The sequence below is a fragment of the Dama dama genome, chromosome 18, assembly GCF_033118175.1.
Source record: "Dama dama isolate Ldn47 chromosome 18, ASM3311817v1, whole genome shotgun sequence".
Lineage (NCBI taxonomy): Eukaryota > Metazoa > Chordata > Mammalia > Artiodactyla > Cervidae > Dama > Dama dama.
In genome coordinates, this window is record NC_083698.1 from 90160144 (window position 1) to 90183765 (window position 23622).

At 42.4% G+C, this 23622-nt stretch overlaps 1 protein-coding gene and 1 non-coding gene across 8 annotated transcripts in view; both read right to left on the minus strand.

Moving 5' to 3' along the window:
- Nucleotides 1–23622, minus strand: part of TSGA13 (testis specific 13) — a 188796-nt gene that overhangs the window by 154634 nt on the left and 10540 nt on the right. For 3 of the 7 annotated variants that reach the window (XM_061165819.1, XM_061165816.1, XM_061165817.1), the window contains exon 2: nucleotides 18501–18772. In XM_061165819.1, coding sequence (XP_061021802.1) covers nucleotides 18501–18527 — 27 coding nt within the window. In that variant the 5' untranslated portion in view covers nucleotides 18528–18772. Of the gene's footprint in view, nucleotides 1–1747; nucleotides 1828–2216; nucleotides 2343–18500; nucleotides 18773–23622 lie in introns of all 7 variants that reach the window. The other 4 variants (XM_061165815.1, XM_061165813.1, XM_061165814.1 and 1 more) reach the window with 3 other exon arrangements.
- LOC133073188 (small nucleolar RNA SNORA13) lies at nucleotides 2915–3049 on the minus strand. The gene has a single exon (XR_009696896.1). It is a non-coding gene; the product is annotated as a small nucleolar RNA SNORA13 (small nucleolar RNA).

A 23622-nucleotide genomic window follows, 5' to 3' on the forward strand; every position in this document is an offset into this window, starting at 1 on the left:
TCCTTTACCTTTAAATCTTAAGATTAACCAAGAAATGTATAGGTGTTGAATGCTTTTAATTAATTTATTGTTTCATGGGAATCTTTTTGATATGCAGTGGGGTCTTTACCTTGGTTCCATCAAATATAATTTTACTTATTTTGTTTATAAGTCAGTGAAGAGAGCTACAGTCAAAGAGCACTGTCTCATAGTTTCATCATTAACACAGACATCCACCTGCCTTTTCCAACCTTGGATGGAAGAGTGAAGGGACAGCCCCTCCATATTGTGCCCTCCATCAGACCCCTCTCTTCCCCGGAGAATTAACTTCTTAATCTCCTGCATCTTTGGTTCCTTCCTCACTCCTGAATCACCAGCAGCAAACAAGCACACTCTAGTACCCCTCATCCTAAAAGACAGAAAATTTGCCTTGACCACACATCTTCTCCAAGCCCATTGTGGCTCCCCTTCAGAGGGAAACTTACCAAAATTCCCTTCATTCTCTTTTGTCATTTTCTTCCATTTTCTCCTCAGCCCTCTCAGACTGCCTTCCCTGCCCCCATCCCCATCACACAGAACTCTGTTGAAACTTCCCTTGTCAAAGCTGCCAATCGGCTCCGTTGGTCAACTGTTATAATCACTTCATGTCTCATTCAACTTCTCAACAACATTCAAAACACACTTTCTTCTGGCTTCCGTGACCACATACTTGCCAGGTTTTTCTCCTATCTTTTCATTTTTTATGCTATGTATATTCTCTCTGGATGATCGAATTTAGTCCTTTGAGTTAAATATATTTGTATACTAGTGACTTCCAAATATATACATCTTTGGCTCAGGTGTTCCCTTGAGAGATGAGATTGACTCTCTAGTCACTTGTTTAACATGTGCACACAGCTGTCTAAAGCTAATACAGAGAAAAATAGCCTCCATTCCCTCTCTTCATGCCTGTTACTCCTTCGTTTGCTTCCATTTCAGTAAATGGCCCTATCATACATTCACTTGTTCAACCCAACACGGTGATCATCTGCAATCCACCCCTTTGCCTCAACTCTTATTTCCCACTTTTCTGTAAGTCCCATCAGGTACAGCTGCAAAATGCATTCCAAAAAATTCCACTTCTGTTTTGCCTGTAATCGGTGACATTCAAGTCACCATCATCTCACCATTCCTACTTCTCTAACTGGGCTCTGTGGTTCCACACTTGCACGCAACAGTACATCCTCCATACACAACCAGAATTACCCCCTTTAAAATGTGATGTATATCTTATCATCCTCCTAAACCCACCAGTGGCTTCCTTGTAATAAAGTCCAAGCTCTGCCCCACTGTCTATAATTTATACATGCTTCAGCCCCTGCCCAGCCACAAAGAATCAGAGAGCAATCCCATTATGTACACAGAAGGTGGCAACTCTCATAGCTTTCACATTTCTTACCATATCATTTGTTTATACTTTTCTACTTATGAAATATAAAGAATGAACATTATTACATCAGGGTCGGGGGAGTGATGGCAGCATCATGGCAGCATAAGACAGTCCTCTTTTTATCCCCATTTCAAAACAACAAAACAGACATCCATCCACAAAGGCGCCTTTGTGGGAGTTGCAGGATCCAGGAGGCCCACCTTCCTGTACACCCAGTAATGGGCAGACAGATTTCAGTATAGACGGCAGAACCCGGGGGCGGCCAGTGAGCCTGCCCAAATCCCACTCTTGCTGTGATTGGAAAACAAGAAAAAACAAAATCAACTGGAGCGTGCTGACCTGGGCAGATACTCGTGCACGAGACAGAATTTGGAGAAGTCCAGCCGTCCTGGATGGGGAGGAGATTCCACCAGACCGTTCTAGAAACAACAAAAACGAAACACAGCAGACCAAACAGTTTGGTCACAGCAGAGGGGGTGGTGAGGGAAGCTTTCCTAGTGTCCCTCGCCCCCAAGGAAGCGCTGCACCAGGCTGATGTACCCAGTGGTGGCACCCTCTCCCTGGGGGTAAGGAGAGTTGGGAGTGAGTACCCAGCTATTCCAGTTGTGTGGGACAAACCCGGTTCTCTCCAGCGGCACCCAGGGTCCTGAGGTGGGTCTTTCACGACTGGAGGTGGGGAAAGGGGCAGAGAAGGGACGCCTTTCCTGCTGATTGCACTCAGCAGGAAGGGCAGCCACAAGTCCCTGGGAGTACCAGCTGTGCCATCTCCCTACTAGACCCATGGGCCAGTGTTAAACCCACACCTCACCCTAGGCTGTGGTATCCCCACGTGTGTGCTTCAGAGTGCAGCTGTGAAAGCAAGCTCCTGTAGACCCGAAGACAGGCTCCAGTGTGGGCGAGGAGAAGCCACTAACTGGAGCTGTGGCGCCACCTGCTGGGAAACAAGAGAGCGTTCCAGGAACCTGCCTAGTGTGACATGGAAGCATCAATCAGTTCAGTCGCTCAGTCGTGTCCAACTCTTTGCGACCCCATGGACTGCAGCACGCCAGGCCTCCCTGTCCATCACAAACTCCCGGAGTTTACTCAAACTCATGTCCATTGAGTCGGTGATGCCATCCAACCATCTCATCCTCTGCCGTCCCCTTCTCCTCCCGCCTTCAATCTTTCCCAGCATCAGAGGCTTTTCCAATGAGTTAGTTCTTCGCATCAGGTACTGGAGTTTCAGCTTCAGCATCAGTCCTTCCAATGAATATTCAGGACTGATTTCCTTTAGGATGGACTAGTTGGATTTCCTTGCAGTCCAAGGGACTCTCAGGAGTCTTCTCCAACACCACAGTTCAAAAGCATCAATTCTTCGGCGCTCAGCTTTCTTTATAGTCCAACTCTCACATCCATACATGACTACTGGAAAAACCATAGACTAGATGGACCTTTGTTGGCAAAATGATGTCTCTGCTTTTTAATATGTTTAATATGCTGTCTAGGTTGTCTTTTTTTTTTTTTTGCAGCTATTACTTATGCAGCTCCTACTCCAAAGATTTCAAATACAAGGGCAGGAAAAGGCTGCAAAAGTGTTTGGTTTATGCCTTTTTTGACACCACAGTCACTAATTTCCAAAAGTGAATGGGCAACACAAAGGCTGCATGTTCATATTTTCTATTTCTTTCTTATTCAGTCTTGGGAGATTGTACATTTATAGGAATTTGTTTATTTAGGTTTTCAGTTTTATTGGTGTATAATTAATAATCTCTCACGAGCCTTTGTATTTCTGTGGTGTCTCTTGTAACTTCTCCTCTTTGATTTATGCTTTTATTTATTTTGGTCCTCTTTTTTTTTGGTGACTCTGGCTAAATTATCAATTTTGTTTACCTTTTCTCAAATAATCAACTCAGTTTTACTGATCTTTTCTATTTTTTTAAAAGTATCTATTTCATTTATATATCTGCCCTGAGCTTTACGATTTATTTTCTCCCACTAACTTTGGGCTTTGTTTGTTCTTCTTTATCTAGTTCTTTTAGGTGTGAGGTTTGGTGGTTAGAGGTATTTCTTATTTCCTGAGGTGGGCTTGTATTGCTATAAACTTCTCTCTTAGAACTGCTTTTACTGAGTTCCACACATTTTGGATCTTTGTGTTTTTGTTTTCATTTGTCTCCAGGTATTTATTTCTTTGATTTCTTCAGTGATCTATTGATTGTTTACTAGCATGTTGTGTAGACTCCATATGTTTGTGTTTTTTGCAGTTTTTTTTTCCCTGTAGTGTATTTCTAGTCTCATAGCATTGTGGTAAGAAAAGATGCTTGATACGATTTAAATTTTCTTAAATTTATTGAGACTTGTCTTATGATTTAACATGTGAATCTATCCCAGAGAATGTTCTATGTGCGCTTGAAAAGAATGTGTATTCTGCTGCTTTTGGATGGAAATATATATATATATATATATTTTTTTTTTTTTTTTTTTTTTTTCCTCTCAGGATGATCTGTCCTTTGATATAATTTGGGCATTAAAGTCACCTACTATTATTATGTTACTGTCAGCTTCTTTTATGTCTGTTAATATTTGGCTTATGTATTTAGGTGCTTCTATTGGGGGTGCATGCATATTTACAATTGTTATGTCTTCTTCTGGAATTGAACCTTTTATCACTATGTAATGTTCTTTTCTGTCTCTTGGAACTGTCTGTTTTAAAGTCTGTTTTGTCTATATAAGCACTGCTGCCTCAGCTTTCTTTTTATTTCCATTTTCATGGAATATCTTTTCAGTCTGTGTTATCTTTAGATCTGAAGTGAGTCTCTTGTAGGCAGTGTATATATGTATCTTGTTTTTGTATTCATTCACTCACTCTTTATCTTTTGATTGGACATTTAGTCCATTTACAATTAAACTAATTATTGATAATTATGTGTGTATTGCCATTTTGTTATGTTTTGGCATTGTTCTTGCAGTTCTCTTCTGTTCCTTTCTTCTTTGGCTCTCCTCCCTTGTGATTTGCTAATTATCTTTAGTCTTATGCTTGCATTCCTTTCTCTTTTGTGTGTGTGTGTATCTACTGTAGATTTTTCGCTTGTGGTTATTAACTATATATTAACTATATATATGATTATTTAGTTGTCTTAAGTTTACAATCTAAGAACCCTGCATTTTTACTCCCCCTTACACACATTTAATATTTTTGATGTCATATTTTACATCTTTTTGTATATCCCTTAACTAGTTAGTATAGATATAGATGTTTTTTGTACCTTTGTCTTTTAACCTTCCTACTAGCCTTATGGGTAGTTGATCTCCTACTTTTGCTGTATATTTTGTCTTTACCAATGAGATACTTACTCTCATAATTTAAAAATTTTTGGTTGTGGCCTTTTCCTTAACACTTAGAGAAGTCCCTTTAACATTTCTTATAAAGTTAGTTTCATGGTGCTGCAGTCTTTTAGCTTTTGCTGGTCTGTAAAACTCTTTATTTCTCCTTCATATCTGAATGATAGCTTAGGCAGGTATTCTTGGTTGTAGGATTTTTTTCCTTTCATCATTTAAAATATATCACTGCCTTCTAACCAGATAGTCTTATGGGAGTTCCTTTGTGCATAACTAGTTGCTTTCCCTTGTTGCTTTTACTATTCTCTTATCTTTAACTTTTGCCATTTTAGTTGCAGTGTGTCTTGGTGTGGTTCTCTTTGAGTTCATCTTATTTGGGACTCTCTGTGCTTTCTGGACCTGGATGTCTGTTTCCTTTCCCAAATTAGTTTAGCTATTATGTCTTCAAGTATGTTCTCTGTTCCTTTCTCTCTTCTCCTTCTGGGACCTCTATGATGTAAATACTATTAATAGCATGCTTGGGGCTGGAGGAAGCACAAACTGGAATCAAGATTGCCAGGAGAAATATCAGTAACCTCAGATATGCAGATGACACCACCCTTATGGCAGAAAGTGAAGAAGAACTAAAGAGCCTCTTGATAAAAGTGAAAGAGGAGAGTGAAAAAATTGGCTTAAAGCTCAGCATTCAGAAAACTAAGATCATGGTATCCGGTTCCATCACTTCATGGCAAATAGATGGGGAAACAGTGGCTGACTTTATTTTTCTGGGTTCCAAAATCACTGCAGATGGTGACTGCAGCCATGAAATTAAAAAACACTTACTCTTTGAAAGGAAAGTTATGACCAACCTAGATAGCATATTAAAAAGCAGAGACATTACTTTGTCAACAAAGGTCTGTCTAGTCAAGGCTATGGTTTTTCCAGTAGTCATGTATGGATGTGAGAGTTGGACTATAAAGAAAGCTGAGCGCCGAAGAGTTGATGCTTTTGAACTGTGGTGTTGGAGAAGACTCTTGAGAGTCCCTTGGACTGCAAGGAGATCCAACCAGTCCATCCTAAAAGAGATCAGTCCTGGGTGTTCATTGGAAGGACTGATGCTGAAGCTGAAACTCCAGTACTTTGGCCACTTGATGCAAAGAGCTGACTCATTTGAAAAGACCCCGATGCTGGGAAAGATTGAGGGCAGGAGGAGAAGGGGACGAAAGAGGATGAGATGGTTGGATGGCATCACTGACTCAATGGACATGGGTTTGGGTGGACTCCGGGAGTTGATGATGGACAGGGAGGCTTGGCGTGCTGCGGTTCATGGGGTCGCAAAGAGTTGGACACGACTGAGTGACTGAACTGAACTGATGTTGTTTCAGAGGTCTCTGAAACTGTGCTGATTTTTTCAAATTGCTTTACTTTTTTCTGTTCAGCTTCCCTCTGATTTTATTCTGTCTTCCAGGTTGCTGATCTGCTTCTCTCATCTGCTAATCTACTGGTGATTTTTTTCTAGTGTATTATTTCACTTCAGTTATTGTATTCTTCAGCTCTTTTTGGTTTTCTTTATATTTTCCAACTCTTCATTAGATACCTCTGTCTTCTAATGAGAAGATGTATTCCATTCTTCTTCCGAGTTCTTTGACCATCTTTATAGTCATACCTTGAATTCTTTATTGAGTAGACTGTTTATCTCCACTTAGTTCTCCTTCTAGAGTTTTATCTTGTTCCTTTGTTTGGAACATATTTCTCTGACTCACTTTGTCAAATTCTGTATTTATGCTGTGTATGCTCAGTCGTGTCTAACTCTTTGTGACCCCATGAACTGTAGCCCGCCAGGCTCCTCTGTCCTCGGGGACTCTCCAGGCAAGAATATTGGAGTGAGTTCCATGCCCTCCTTCAGGGGATCTTGCCAACCCAGGGATTGAATCCAGGTCTCCCACATTGCGGGTGGATTCTTTATTGTCTGAGCCACAGACCCTAGAATACTGGAGTGGGTAGCCTATCCCTTCTCCAGAGGATCTTCCTGACCCAGGAATCAAACCAGGGTCTCCCACATTGTGGGTGGATTCTTTACCAGCTAAGCTACCAGGGAAACCCCTCTCTATTATATGTTTCTATGTATTTGGTAGATTGGTTATGTTTCCTAATCTTGGAGATACAGCCTTATATAAGAGATGTCCTCTGAGGCCCAGTAGGGCCCTTCTGATCTCCAGAGCTACATGCTCTGGGGGCACCCTGTGTGCTGTGTGGACCCTTCTGTTGTAATGGGTTGGTAGATGTGGAGAGCTCCTGGTCAGGCTGGTTGTCAGGCCTTGCCTAGTGTGGAGGCTTTCAGCTGCTGCTAGGTGGGGCCTCAGCTCAGGGGGTCCTGTGGCTGGTGTCTGCCCACTGGTGGGCAGAGCTGGGTCCTGGGGTCTCTGGCTATAGGGTCGGGGGGTGGATCTGGTGTCAGCCTGCTGTGGGCAGGGCCAGGACCTGGGGCAGCCTGCAGTTCAGGGGTCCTATGGCAGCCAGACTGCTGGTAGGTGAGGCCATGTCCCTGCCTGGACAGCTGCTTGACCTGGGTTTCCTAGGACTGGTGCCGACTAGCTGGTGGGGCAGGGCTGGGCCCCAGCGCTAATAAGCTAGAGGGAGGATTCCAAAATGTGCTTGCAACACCGGTGTCCTCGTGGTAGGATGAGCTCCCTAAACTGGTAGCTGCCCACCCAGCCTCTGTCTCTCAGGTGACTCACTACTGTCTCTTGCTTCTCTGGGAGAAGCAAGCGGGTCTGACCCAGACTCCTCGCAAATTACTCTCTATGCCCTGGGTCCTGTGTGTTTAACTTTGTGTATGCCCTTTAAAAATGGAGTCTTTATTTCCTACAGCCCTCTGGCTCTCCTCAACGTAAGCCCCAATGGACTTCTGATGGCTTATCTTCTGGGTAACCTTCAAGCTGGAGAGCCCTGTCTGGGGCTTGGTCTCCTTGCTCCTTGGGGAGGACTTCTGCCATAGTAATAATCCTCCAGTTTGTGGGTTGCCTACCCAGGGGTATAGGTGTAGACTATACTGCATCTCTGGTCCACTTTCCATCTGGTGTGGGTTCTTTCACATCTTTAGTTGTAGATTTTTCTGCTAGTCTTCAGGTCATTCTCATTGCTGGTCGCTCTAAACAGCTGTAGTTTTGGTGTGCCCATGGGAGGGGGCAAGCTCAGGATCTTCCTTATCCACCATCTTGGCCACTCCCCAGCTAGTACCTATTTTGTGGGCATGAAATTGCTGAAATTATAGGATACATACTTGTTCTTCTTTACTAGATAATGTCAAATTGTTTTCAAAAGTCATTGTAAAATGTACTCCCAGCACTGTGAATTCCAGGATTCCATGTGTTACCAACATTTGGTATTGTTGAACTTTCTAATTTTGGTCATTCTGGTGGGTCTCTGCTGGTTTCATTTTATGTTGCTTTGATACAAATGAGGCTGACCTTTATATATGTTTTCTGTTTATTTCTTTGATTAGGGTGATCAGTTTATACTTGTGGTTCCAGCATAATTATTAGAAGGCCTCCTTTCACTTCTCAGTTTGGACAATAAATTATGCAGCTTTCTATTCTTAGTCTAGTTCTTCTACCAACATGGAAATTCTCTTCTTGCTCTTTAGGACTAAGGATGATACTAACATGGTTAAGTGTCTCTGAGAAAAGACAACTAAATTTGGGTAGATACAGAGGACGGAGGAAAAAACAAATGAAAAGGAAATTGGATGTATCAACTATGACTACTTGGTCTGACTCAGGATGACCATTTCCGAAATAATGTGAGATGGTGCTTTCTCATGGGTACAAGCATATGGACTTGATCAATATCTTTCAGCAGTCAAAGTCAAAGAATTCATTTACTTATTTTTCATAAGTGACTCAAGTCACAATCATTATTTGGAAGTTGGTCACAGTGCACATTGCAGCCACTCACTTCCCTCTCAGTCTTTAATAAAATTCTTTTAAAAACCTGCATATGAAACCAATAGTACTTTTCATTTTGAAACCATTTGGGGAAGTTCCCTGCTCTTTTAAAAACTCAATTGTAATGGTGCTATTGAACCACTTCCATATTATACTCAAGTAATCCTTCATTTCACCCCCAAAAGGAAATAAAATAGGTAACATCTTTGTTAATAATTTATATTGAGGGGTACTTTGCATTTGTGATTTATGGTTCTGGTCTTCTTCCTTGAAAAAACCCCGAGGAAGCATTTTTCCCCCATGCATGTGGATGAAGGAGAGGAGGCCCATCAAGTCTGAGTGTCCCCCAGTCATTAAGGAGAGGAAGTCATGTCATTATGTCAGAACTTTGGAGTCTCTGGTTCAGCCCAGCATATTTCCCAGTAAAAGCACATTTCCTTCCTAATGTGAGTTAATGGGCTTGCATGTACGAACTCATGCTGGGGACCAAATGCCAAATTATTTTCTTGCTCAATATTCTTCTGCCATCATGTCAAATATGAGAAATTTCCTCATTCCAAGCTCATTTCACTTCTAATCAGTTGAACAAAAACTCTCCCCATACACGCTTGACAAATGTTACTTTTTCTTATTTAGAATGCTCCTTAACAGCCGGAAGAATTTTTCTTCCAAATCTATTCTAAATCGAAGTAAATTTAAAGAAAAACTCCACCTTTGGAGGGAAACCAAGGGTGGGAAATTCTAGCTCTGTTTCTTGAGTTATAACTGACTACTAGGCAGGGGTCTATCTTGTGCATATTTGGTGAACATAAATACTAGTGCTTCCTGCAGAAGTTGCTGTAATTCACTGCTTCAGGTTAGATCCTGCCAGGTGGCTAAGCTTCCCCACCGGTGGTTTCGGGTCTTCAGGAGGTGCCATCATTCTCTCTGGTCTCACCCAGCTCTTCAGATTGCTAGTAATCTTAAGTACAGAGCACTCAGTAGCAAGAGGATCATTGAGTTCATTTGTTTGGAATAATCCTCTCCCAGACTGTTGACGTGTTGATGTGCTGTGAGACACATCAATCAGTGTGTTATGAAGAACACATGGCCGTGTTGGCCGGCGACATGTGACTGTTTACATTTTAATTATATAAAAAATAAAATCAAGTGGCTGAGTTTCAATAGCAACATTTCAAGTGCTCTGCAGCACCTATTGGATAGCGCAGGTGTGGAATATTTCCATCCCTGCAGGAAGTCCACCGGACGGGACGGCTTCTTAGTGCCCTGGTGAGCAAGACTTCCCAAACAGTTTCGGGGTCTGCCTTGTGGGCTGCCTCAGAGCTCTCTCAAAGTCCAGGCGGTCACTGACTCTACCCTTTGCATATCACTCTCTTCATGAGGGCCAGGGTGCCTCTTGTCTGCCTCTGCATTCCCCTACTTCCACAGGAAGCCTCTTCAAATTCAGAAATTCACAGGTGTATTAGAGAAGGAAAACTTCTGGGCAAATGACTTTTTAGAGCAAGGCAATAAGAATGCTAGTCTCACAAGTGCAAGCTACGTAGTTCTGCTGGCTTTCTTTAGCTCTTCATCTGCTTGGTCACCCAGTCATCTTTTGTCAGCTGGGTGTCACAAATAAGTGTTCCTGGTTACAGGTGAGCGTGGGGTCATTCCTTCCCACCCCCACTCCCCGGGGTACCCTGCCCGCCAGGCACCTCATGCAGCCTGACCCGCCAGGCACCTCATGCAGCCTGATGACATTCCGCAGACTTCCTTGTCTGATGTCTGTGTTTCTTCCCTAGCCAAACCCTTTGCATTTATCTAATTTATCTTATCCGATTTCTCTCTGGATAAGCAGCTCGGTTTACGTACTTAACAGAGCAGAAAGAGAACTTGTCATTTCTGAAGAAAGAAGTGAGGCGGCAAATGTACAGGGTGGAACAAGATTAGGCAGGATCAAAAGGCAAAAGCAGGGTGCTCACAACAAAGACAGTTTAAAAATTATAACCTTCATTGTTCATCCTATTGGAATTTACTGGCTGTCAGTGCACCAGCGCACCGTGGGTGTAAATTGTTAGGCTTCTGGATGAGAGATCGGCCTTTATTCCTTCTGGCTCTCTGATGACATCCTCTAGCAAAGCTCAATGTCATCATTAAAAAAAGAAAGAACAGCACACTGATGAATTAATTTGAAAATATCTGACCAGCCTTCCAGTCACAAATCTGGAAATAAATAGGTATTTTACATAAAGTACAAGACAATGGAGTTAAGTACCTGGGAAACCAGTCCTTATTCACTGTGTTAGTCAGAGTTCTCCAGGGAATCAGAACCATAGGATGTGTGTAGAAGTATGTATGTGTGTGGCAGTGAGGGGAAGGTATTTTTAAAAAATAGGTTTGTGAAACTTGGGGACTGGCAAGTCTGCTCTCTGCAGGGAAGGCTGGCCAGAGTTGGTGCTGCAGTTGGGAGTCCAAAGACAGCCTGGAGTCAAAACTCTTTTCTCTTTGGGGATCTCAGTCTTTCAAGTCCTTCAGCTGTTAGCATGAAGCCCACCCATATTATGCAGAGCCTAAGTCTACTGATTTAAATGTTGATCACATGTCAGTGTACCTTCACAGCAACATCTAGACTGATATCTGATCAACGAGACACAACTAGCTAAGTTGCCACATAAAATTAGCCATTACTGTCACCAAGCATCTAATTAATATGATGAGTGGGTGTATTTGCTAGGGCTGCCACGACAAGCACTGTACAGTCTGGGTGGCTTACACAACAGAAATCTATCTTCTCACAATTCTGGAGGCTGGAAGTTGAGATCAAGGTGTCGGGAGGGTTCGTTTCTTCAGAGGTCATTCTCCTTGGCTTGTAGATGGCTGTCCTCTTTCTGTATCTGGTGGCTCAGACAGTAAAGCGTCTGCATACAATGTGGGAGACCCGGGCTCAATCCCTGGGTCGGGAAGGTCTGGAGAAGGAAATGGCAACCCACTCCAGTATTCTTGCCTGGAAAATCCCATGCATGGGGGAGCCTGGAGTCAGACACAACTGAGCAACTTCACTCACTTTCCCTTTGTACAGGTCTGTGTCCTAACTTCCTCTTCTTACAAGGACACCAGTCATTTTTAATTAGGGTCCACCCTGTGACCTCACTTGAACGTAATTACCTCTGTAAAGCCTCTGTCTCCAAGTAGTCACATTCTGGGGTACTCGGATTGAGGCCTTCAACATATGAAATCTGGGGAGAAGGGGCACAATTTAGCTCTTAATAGTGGGAAAGCGCAAGAAAACCCAGGGGTTGTGGTGGCTCTCCATTGTGCTGAGTTCAGTTTAACCATGTGCAAGTGATCAGAGGTAGATCTGGAAGCAGATCGGTTTGCTTTGATAGATGGATAACTTCTCTTGTCATAAGCTTGTAAAAAATGAGTGTTTATATGATAACCATTACAGCTCCCCAGGTGGCACTAGTGGTAAAGAACCCACTTGCTGATGCCAGAGATGTAAGAGATGCAGGTTCGATCCCTTGGTCAGGAAGGTCCCCTGGAGGGGGGTCATGGCAACCCTCTCCAGTATTCTTGCCTAGAGAATCCCATGGACAGAGGAGCCTGATGGGCTGCAGTCCATAGGATCATACAGAGTCAGACACAACTGAAGTGACTTAGCACACACACATGCTAACCATTAGGCTGAAAAAACTGAGATATGGGATAGGGAATCAATTTGCTGCCCCAAAATGTAGGCTAGACATGGGTCCACATGGGTGTCACCTGCAAACGTCAACATCTCTTTTCCCCAACTGTATTAATAAAACAAAGCTGTTGGATAAGAGAAGTGGGATTGTTAGACTCTCCACAGCACATGTGGCTGTTGATTACTTTTTTTGGTTTATAAACTCACTACCTGATTTTAATACTTAGACTAAAGCATTCGTCTTCTTGATTGATTGATTGATTGGGGGATTTTTAAAGCTTCTCGGTTTTTTCTAATCAGAAAAATATTCTGGCTTATTGCATAAGTTTGGAAAATTTATAAAAGTATAAAAAATTACTAAAAATCAGAGAAATTTCACCATATATTTAGAAAACCAGTTAATGGATTAGTATATTCCTTTCTTTCCCTAGGCATACATTTTCAATAAAATTAGGATTACACTATAATCTGTTTTCACAAATTCTATTGTAATGAACACGTCCCTGTTTCTTACTTATGAAAATATTTAAATGATTATGGTGCATTTTATCCATTTCCTTGCAAGTATCCATTCATTTCACATGTTTTTCTTTTCTTCAGTGCCTTCAGCATGCTATGCTTTGTGCTGGGTGCTGGGGGTGCACTGGTGACACAGACAGGAAACTTGCCTTCGTAGAGCTCTTCCCATTTTATGGATATATGAAGACTTCCTTAAGCACACCTCAAAGAGAGCTAAGCTGGGAGGAAGGCACTTTGCCCTTTTCCTCTCCCAGCTGTACACCCAGAATGTGATTAACAGCTCACACTCCAGCAGCCGTCTTGGGCCATAAAGTAACTTTGGAAATGGAAGCCAAATATTGAATATAGGATGACATATAGGATATCTGGGGGTCTGAGCAAATCATGTAGATAGAATAGACAGTTCATGAGCCCTGGGCTGTCCACATCATGACTGAGTCCATGTGAAATGAAGATAAACTTCTAAGCTATTTAAGCACTGTTATTATGTGGTGATATGCACCAAACTCATTTCCTGATACAATGCTATTTGTGTAGAAGCTGCAAAATTCTACATAATCCAATATATCACATTTTATTGACTCTAAGACACATTTACTTTTGTTTCCAAAATGCATGATTTTATGATTCTATATGCCCTCATCAACATGGCTTAAATGACAGATTTCAAAACTCTTAGTGGTGTATAAAATAATAGCGCATCTTATTGTCAATGTCATGGCATCAACGAAATGTGGTATGCAAGTTTTCTTTGGACTCATTCTTTGCTTTTTATCTTAAAATCTAAATAATAGAGATAAACATAGAATAGTAAACATTTTTATACTTAGCACCCATAATTGAAAAAAATTAACTTTTTGTTCACTTTTTGGTTTAAGATATTTTAAAATAAATAGAACACAACAGATAAAAAGTTCAAGTCCTTTCTTTCCCTTTCGCCACGCCTATTACATTGCCCTCCTCTCTAGAGACAATTATTATCACAAATCCAGCATTTTTCCTTCTAGACGACATTTTGTTACCATTGATAAATATTATAAATATATAATATTTCTATATGTTTTTAAGCTCTAAATATATGCCACCACACTGGTGTCACTCTGCAACTTGCCTTTTAAAAGAAATGCTGTTTTTGAAGTCTGTCTAGTGATGTGCTGGTAACTGCTTAACCACCAGCTCTTGTGATGGTGAAAAGAGGTGTGATTTATTGCTTTTTTCTAATTTCAATGTTGTAAATACTCCTAACATGACTGATCTCAAACTATTGCTATAATATCAACCAGCTCACAAAATTCCTGAAATTTTAACAAATATCTCTTAGAGAGACCCGGGTGCATTACATCTAAATCATTACATCTCCTTGTGTGGATCTGAGCTCTGCGCTTGCTCATTTTAGTACTGTAAGACTGTGTCCTGATGTTTCGATCAGTTTGCTTGTTAACAGACACCTAGATTATTTCCAGGACTTCATTGTTATAAAATAGCACCACATCCTTCTACATCTCTCCTGTGCACACTGCAAGATTTTCTGAGTTACTTGGCTATGTTCATCGTAAGTTTTGCTAGATCTGGAAAACTGCTCTCCTCAGCAACTGCACCAGCTTACCCACTTCCTGGTGGGATGTGAGAGATCCCACTTCCCCAGAACCTTGCTCACACTGGTGATGTCAGATAGTGACTTTTGCCAATCTAAACGGTAAAATTCCATTGACTTCAGTATTTTTTTGAAGTATAGCTGATTTGCAATGTTGTGTTAATTTCTGTTGTGTTGACCTTTACTGTCACAGGACCATCTCATGTAGTGGGCAAGTACTTTTAGTGGGGGCACATTTTGTCTCATCCTGTGAACAAGACTGGCATTCTGTTAGAATGGGAAAAGAAAGGCGATGCCTGCCACAGGAGTTATTTGAATGTGAATTTTATGTACATTATTTTTTCATAGTATCATCAAATTGGGTGAATGCTGGGAACTTAGAAATTTATACTATCCCCAAAAAAGCACAGAATATAGTTTTTACCTTTCATTGCTTTATTCTTCACTGTTTTGTTCATTTTATACTACCATTTAGGTATCTAGGCTTCATTTTCCTTTGTTTCTTTTCACTAATTCAAAAAGAATTTAATATTTAACTAGGCACAGGCTATCCTATGATGTTTTCCAGATATGACTCATGCCAAAAAAGGGCAGAGGTTTTATAAGTAGAGGTTGTGGGGTATGAGAAGGCAGCACATGGGGCCTAAAAAAAAAAAATCTGATTTGTCATTAAAGTTTTGTGTTTGTAAGACAAGTCCATTTTATTGTCTCATATTACTTAACATAACTCAGGAATGCTTTTCCCCAAAGTTGAAGACTTAGAAATATGTGTAGGTGGGACCAAAAAAGGTGTGGTTCCTTTTAGACCATTTCCAAAAGGTGAGTCATGGGAGGGTTATAAATTAAGTCTCTGCGAAGGAGGATATCTGGTATGAAAGGAGGACATACATTAGATTCCACAGCAATTAGACTTTTGTATTAAAATAGCAACTGGTTTTAGAACTTGCAAAAGAAGAATAAAAGTGAGAATTTGAAGGAGATCTTGAAGAAAGCATCCAGGCACTCAACTAACGGTGATTAATTACTACATCCTGTGATCATAATCACTGCTCCGCTTCCTAGGACACGTGTTATGGGGACGGTACCTGCAGTGTATCCTCATGCGTGCTAGTTCACTTCAGTCGTGTCCAACTCTTTGAAACCCTATGGACTGTAGCTCACCAAGCTGCTCTGTCCATGGGATTCTCCATGCAAGAATACTGGAGTGGGTTGCCATGCCCGCCTCCAGGGGATCTTCCTGACCCAGGGATCAAACCTGCATCTCCTGTGTCTCCGGCAGTGGCAGGCAGTTTCTTTACCACGAGTGCCACCTGGGAAGTCCGCAGTGTATCCCCACGAGGACCTAAAGAGGGTGGTGTGCGTGTGTGTGTCCATGCAGCTTTGTAATATTAACTTATTCTGGTTTCAATTTTATATATTCTACATTGTTCAATTTTATACATTCTAGAATAGATCAGAAAAGCAATTAGTCGTCTACCACCAAGTGTTTCATTTAACATTTTATATTCCCACTGGAAGGATTTCAATTCTAGTTCTGGATTCTAAACTTTCTGAAATAAGGGAAAAAGAAAACTTGAATGATGTGCTCTCTAAGACAACACAACATGAATGTAGAGCTTAACTCATATGCCTCTTTAGGAGTGCATGTATCACATAATGGAAGGCATACAGGTTATTAACAAGAACGGTTTTCTTTTCCACCCACCACAGCTGTGCGCCACATCTGTGCTTGTGCACATGTTCCTGTGAACTGGAGTTAGAGACTCGCACTTGCATCAGGCTGCCGTGCAGATGACAAGGCGGTTTCCATTTCACACCTGGCACACAGGGGTTGGTCAGCAGGTGTTAGTACCTGCCCACTCTGTCCTTCAAGGTCATGTGTATTATAAGTTTGCCTGCACTCACATAGGTTTCGCTTTTCCCATAGAAGAGCCATTGGGAAGGGCAAAGGATGATTCTGGGGCCAAGTCTTCCTTCCGGGTCCTTGAGGTCAGCCCCTACCTTCTGTTTCAGAGGACCCTTCAGACATCTGGATTAACACAACTAAAAGATATATGATGGCTTTTTCCCATTTCAGATTAGCAGACATTGAAAATCAGCATGGGAAAAGCAGCTACTTCCAAACTCTTACACTTAAAGGAGTAAGTCCAGATTGATATGTGGATATGGGTTCCAGTCCAGGCAACACCTGAGGACAGAGTGGTTCCTGTCACAGGGTGGAGCTGGGGCTTCGAGCATCTTTTCTTTGGCTGACCTAAGCACTGGCTTGACCAGCCATTAGAGTCAGGGAAGAAGGTGAATTCTTTTTTAAAGACTTCTTTTTAAAAAATGTTAAAAAAAAATGGTTTAGGATTACAGCACAAGTTTTAGGAAGGTTCAGAGGTTTCCCGTATAATCGGTCCTCACATGTGGATAGCCTCTATTACAATATCCCCCACCAGGGTGTACACTTGTTACAAATGATGAATCTACAGTGACACTCTGTTACCACTCCAAGTCCTTAGTCTACATGAGGGTTCCCTCTTGGTGCTGTACATTCTACCAGTTTGGACAAATCTATAGTGGCATGTATCCACCACTATAGCATCATGCAGAGTATCTTCACTGTCCTGAAAATCCCCTGTTCTCCACTTGTTTATCCCTCCATCCCCACCTAACCTCTGGCAATCACTGGTCTTGCTCTTATCTCCAGAGTTTTGCCTTTTCCAGAATGTCATATAGTTGGAATCATAAAGTTTGTAGCCTTTTTGAATTGGCTTCTTTCATTCACCAGTATGCACAGAAGTTTCCTTTTCAAAGTTCAATAGCTCATTTTTTCAGTGCTGAATACTATTCCATTGTCTGGATGTACCACCGCTTATTTATCCATTCACCTACTGAAGGACATCTTGGTTGTCTCTTAAGTTTTGACAATTATGGATAAATCTGCTATAAACATCCATGTACAGGTTTTTACGTGGATATAAGTTTTCAATTCTTTCAAGGGGCATGATTGCTGGATTGTATAAAGAGTATGTTTAGTTTTGTGAGACACCAGACTACCTTCCAGAGTGGCTGATATGAACCATTCTGCATTCCTACCCATGAAGAATGAGAATTCTTGTTGCACCACATTCTTTTTGGCATTTGGCTTTGCCAGCGTTCTGCATTTTGGCCATTCTAGTAGGTATAGTGGTATCTCATTATTGTTTAGAAGGAGAATTCTTCAGGTAAAGATTCCCTTTATTTCCCTCCTATAGAGAGGATTTACTTCAGGCCCAAATTCAATCTCTTTGGCCCTGACCATGGTGCTGAATCATCTGATCTTGAAAATTCATCTCCTACAATGGCAGTAGCTTTACGTTCTCACAGATGCGGAATGTGTTTAAAGTGGTATAAAGAAGTGTGTGCCCCTCCTAAAGCCACATATTTAAGCTATAAAGTCCATCTGCTCTCTCGAGCTCCTTTTAAGGAATGTAAGATAGGCAGAGAATTTCTGGCTAAAATTTATAGATTAGGATGCTCCCAGTTCCTGAACTTCATTTGAATATTAGTAGAAGGTTTTTAAATAGTCTGAAAACCAACTGGTGCCAAAGTCAATGGAACACAGGTCAAGTGCAATATTTTACCCTCAATTTCTAAGGGAGTAACAACAGCTAAACCACATTTCCTAAGATAATGACTAGAGAGAGACTTCTGCTTCTCAGAGTGGGGGTTTCCAACTTCAGTGTGGTGCTGCCTTGCTGACACCCAGCAAATCTGTGTTGACATAAAGCTTTATCATAGGTTAATCCTCTAAAAACAGAGTTTGTGGAAAACAGCACTTTTCATGCCAACGCTCCACTGAGTGCTTACCCACACAGTGCAAGGCACGTGCTGGGAATGTGGACCCTGACGTCAAAAAGCTTACAGCCTATTAAGTGAGAAAAACATGAATGTGAGTGATGCCAAAGGAAGGCAGAAACATACTATTGCTCTCACCAAGATACAGTGGGTCAGAAGAATTGTGACAGGACTGTGATCCACTCTGACCTAATACCTAAGCGGGGAGTTCTCCAGAGTCCTGAGCTCTGGTCTTGACCTTCCACTTACCTTCCATTTCAGAACAGGGGCAGACATATCTGAATTGATGAAGTCCAGTTAGGCATACATTTCTTTTTAGAGATGAATTCCACTTTGCGACGAGATCCTGGTCATGACTCTTGGGACTCCTGCTTGCTGGGAATTCAGGAGGATTGCTTTTTTTTTTTCTTCCCCCATTCAAGTACTGCCAACCAGGGAGAGGACAGTCTCAGGCAGGTTGGGGCAGATAGTGTTTAATCTGCTCCATGGACACACATTGCAGCTCCATCTCCACCAGCTCTCTGCAAACGAACAAGGCAGAGATTACTGTATGGAGGTGGTGTAAATCACGGGCTACACAGCAATTTGTTTGGGAAGGACAAACCACATGATCAAACCTTCCTCCGCTGACTAGGGAGGACCCTGGTTGCAACAGGATTCCAGTTGCAACCTAATTAAGCATCAGGGCTTCCTCCTGCTCTTCTTAGGGTCCCTTTCTCAGGACTTAGGGTTCCCTGGTGGCCCAGTTGGTAAAGAATCCACTTGCAATGCAGGAGACCCAGGTTTGATCCCTGGGTCGGGAGGATCCCCTGGAGAAGGAGATGACAACCCACTCCAGTATTCTTGCCTAGAGAATCCCATGTACAGAGGAGCCTAGCTGGCTACAGTCCAGGCAAAGAGTTGGACACAACTGAGCACAAAGTTCTCTCTTCTGTCTCAGAAATTAAAAAGTACTTTAGAAAGTTGTGGCATGCTAGGTAAGCAGCATGGGGAGAGTAGTGTGGGATTTAATAGCATGAAAAGATAGCATTTGCAATCAGTTCACCAATATCTTGAGGTGGAAATGGCCTGAGAAGCAGAGTTCTGGGCATGTTACAGAGGAACTCGCCTCTCAAAGCCTAGACAGTGCCTGGAACACTGTAGGTGCTCAAGAAATCTTTATTCAACTGAATTGTGCTGAGATACTAAAGAAATGGGGGATGACTGCCTCCTAGGGCCAGCGTTGTGCTCCAGAAGGCAAAGTGGAACAAGTCACATGTTCTGAGCCTTTGGGACACTCCCACAACCTAGCAGATCGTAATCCTCACACTGGACAGCACTGAGGAACTCTTGCTTCGGGGACAAGAGGTATGAGCTCAGGAAAAGCTTACCCAAGGACCTAGAATCTAGCCCATCTCAGCAGGACACATCTTTTTTGTTTTGTTCCAGACTTTAAACTTTTTTTTTTTTTTTTTGTATTGGGGTATAGCTGATTAACAATGTTGTGATAATTTCAGGTCGGACACATCATCTTTAGATAAAAAAAAGACCAATATACATGACCACAATCCCTCTTTCTCTCTTTATGGCCATTACCACTTTTATTTTCAAGACATCTCAAGGAGGTATTGAGGAAAAATGGGGCTAGTGGTTTCTTTCAGCCCATCAGGATGGAAACAGGACGTTTACCAAAGTCATTTCACAGTCATTTGCAGGCAAGAATTTCGTAATTGTTCACTGTTTTATTGTGGAAGGTCTGCGCATTTATGTTTCTCCCGGCCTCTCCCCCACCCAACTTTATTTTTTGCAGGAAGTCAGTAAGTGAGCTGGGATGACCACAGGGTTCCATGTACAATGCACACCTTAGTCCTTCGTCCTGGTTCTCCTGCCTGCCCTTGACCTTCCCCTCTGGCCTGTTCAGTCACAGGAAGGAAGCCTGAAGGGAGGGGCAGCTGTTTTCATAGAGTAAAAATGCCTCTTTCAAAAGCACACCCAGGGGCTGTGCTTTTTTCCAAGACCAGTTCTGACAGCTAAGAAGGCTGGCGCCCAGCTGGCACAGTCCAGTACCTTTGTCCTGTCACCTCCTGCCACATCAAGCCTTTGGCACAGGACTGGCTGCTCACCCTCTGCCAGGCCTGCACCATCTCTGCCCAGCCCATGGCGGGAGGTGTCCAACACGCTGAGGGCTGATGCAGACTGGTGCGGTGCCACACTTCTGAGGATGTTTGTTTCCCTGGAGGCAGGATTTATAAAAAGCAGTAGATTTAACATGGACCTTCTTTCCTCCTCCTCCTCTTTGACTACCTCCTCGGAATTTGATGAACAAGCTCCCTGTCCACCTACAGACCCCTCTTACCTCCCCGAAGGAAGAATTATGCACCCACCGCCACTCATGTCTTCTCTAGCTTTAGAAAGTGCTAATCCTGAGACAGCAAGTCTGCACAGTTTGGCCTGAAGCTTCCCAACCGCACCCACATACCAGGGCAGTGCCAGCTCAGGCACTTATCTATTGTTTCCACGCAGTGGGCAGGGTTGGCCATTGGATACTAAGGCCACCTGGGTGGAATGAGCCTTTTCAAAGCAGGGTGGGTCCAAAGCAGCTGGCTAAAGGTTGTTGCTTGGCCTTGAGAGTGTGAGTAAATGAGGGGTGTGGAGCTCAGAACTTCTCTAGAACCAGGTCATGGGGATTAAAAAAAAAAAAAAAAAAAAAAATCAATGCCAAAAAATTCTTTCATCAATTTAAAACAATTTCTATAGGGTTCTAAGCTCCGGTATCAGAAAAATCAAAACTCATGGCCTTGGGTGGCCATTGTGCATAGATGGTGTAGGACAGACAGGATGCTGGTGGGATGCTCTTCCCAACCCTCACTGCCTGCTGAACCTGAGAAAACAGTTCTCCTTTTGGATACCTCTCGTTTTTACCAACTGTAGAATGAGGTTGTTGTTCACTCACTCGGTTGTGTTCAACTCCTTGTGACCCCATGGACTGCAGCATGCCAGGCTTCCCTGTCCTTCACGATCTCCTGGAGTTTGCTCAAACTCATGTCAATTGAGTCGACGATGCCATCCAACCATCTCATCCTCCGTCACCCCCTTATACTGTTAAAACCCATCTCAAAGTCTTTAAAAAAATGAGTGGCTGGTGAAGCCACTGCTTTAACTATATGCTGTATGACATGATCAAACATAACTGGTACTCGGTAGGCTCAGCAGTTGCTCTCATAACTTGCTTTTTCCATTTAACAAAATACTGACTTCACGTGTAGGTAGGAGTCCATCTCTGCCCACCATTGTATTGAGTACATCATTTGTATTTCTGTTTATTTATTTAAGTGATCCACTATTTTTAAGTGATCCACTATTATTGATCCAATAATTTAAGTGATCCACTATTAGACTGTCTCCAGTTTCTCATAAACCGTGTGATATAAGGTGCAGCCTTGTAGATGACTCTGTCCACACCTTCGTATCACTGCCTTGACTGTGTCATGAGTGGGGGTGCGGGGCTCGAGGGGTGCGTGCATCCTCACGGCTCTGCTTCCTGACACTCACACCTTGGGGCCCTGTGCCGCTTTACCCTTCTCCCTGGCAGTTCCTGACATTGGGCATTTACTATCGTAAATGAATATGTTGCTACTGTAATGGGAGCAAAAATAGTGTCCTGTTGTTAGAATTTGCTTTTATTTCTAACAAATTTTTTACGTACTTAAAAAAAAAGGCTCAACTTTCTAAAACTTACAACATGTAAAAGAAAGAACAGGATGAACAAAACTACCAAGGCAAAGGAAGATGGTCCCAAGGTTACAGGTGTGTGGCATCCGTCCACTCAGTAGTAATCTTATTATGGCCCTACATCCGGAGTCCAGTAGCTTCAACCAGATAACAAAGACATTAAATGACTCAGTGGAAAAAACCTTGATGCTGGGAAAGATTGAGGGCAGCAGAAGGAAGTGACAGAGGATGAGATGGTTGGATGTCATCATTGACTCAATGGACATGAGTTTGAGGAAGCTCTGGGAGATAGCGAAGGACAGGGAAGCCAGGTATACTGCAGTCCATGGGGTCACAAAGAATTGGACACGATTGAGCAGCTGAACAACAACAGCAAAAAGCCTCGTAGGGTTGATCTAAGCTCTCATCGGGTCCAGAGATAAAGAACTGTAACTGCAATGTTGCTCTGATTTCTTGGAGGACAGTTAGGAGAGACCCTCCCCTTCACATTTCCTCCTGACTTAGGCAAAAGCTGTGCCCTTGTTCCTCTCATCTTTCTCAGCAAAACAGAAAAAGTTCTCTTTGTCAGCCACTTACATGCAGCACCAAACAAGTCATCTTGCCCCTTATCCACACAGAGCATAATACAATTATACGAACAGAACCTCAGCAGCTATGCTGCCCCTCAGGTCCTAAAGAGCTAAAACAAAAAGACCAAAACCAATATAGGGTTGTTTGGGTACATAGTGATGCTACTGTCTAGCATCTATAGCTCAGCTGAACTTGTTTTCTTGACATCATTATTAAAAATTGTGGGGGCTTCCCTGGTGGTCCAGGGGTTGGGAGTCTGCCTGCCAATGCAGGGGACACAGGTTTGCTCCCTGCTGTGGGGCAACTAGGCCTGCATTCCACAACTCTGAGCCTGTGTGCTGTGACTACCAAAGCCCATGCGCCTGGAGCCTAGCTCTGCAACAAGAGAAGCCACCACGATAAGGAGCCTGTGCACCGCCATGAAGATCAGTGCAGCCAAAAATTAATTTAAAAAATTGTGTGCTGAAGAGTGTACTGTCAGGGAGACTACTGCTAAAGTAACCTGGACTACCCTCGATGCCTGCTGGCGAAACTTCTAAGATTTCTCACGAGGATTTCATGGTCTTTTTCATGATGAGCAAATGAGAAGGTTCCTTTAATCTCTGGTCACTCCTTCCACCAGGCATGCCAATTAATCATCTAGAAGTCCACAAGCCACTTAAACCTCGAAGCCCCTTTTTAAATTTACTTCAGAAAATTTTATTGAAGTATAGCTGATTTATAATGTTGGGTTTAATTTCTACTGAACAGAAAAGGGACTCAGTTATACATAAATATATATTTTTTTATATTTTTTCCACTGTGGTTTATCCCAGGATATTGAATATAGTTCCCTGTGCTGTACAGTAGGACCTTGCTGTTCATCCGTCCTATATATATATATAATAGTTTGCATCTGTTAATACCAGATTCCCAATCCTTCCCCCTCACCTCTGGTAGCCACAAGTATCTCCTCTGTATTTGTGAATCTGTCTTTGTTCCTAGATGTGCTCGTTTGTGTTATATTTTTGACTGCACATATAAGTGATATTAAATGGTATGTGTCTCTCTCTGACTTACTTCACTAAGTATGATCATCTCTAGGTCCATC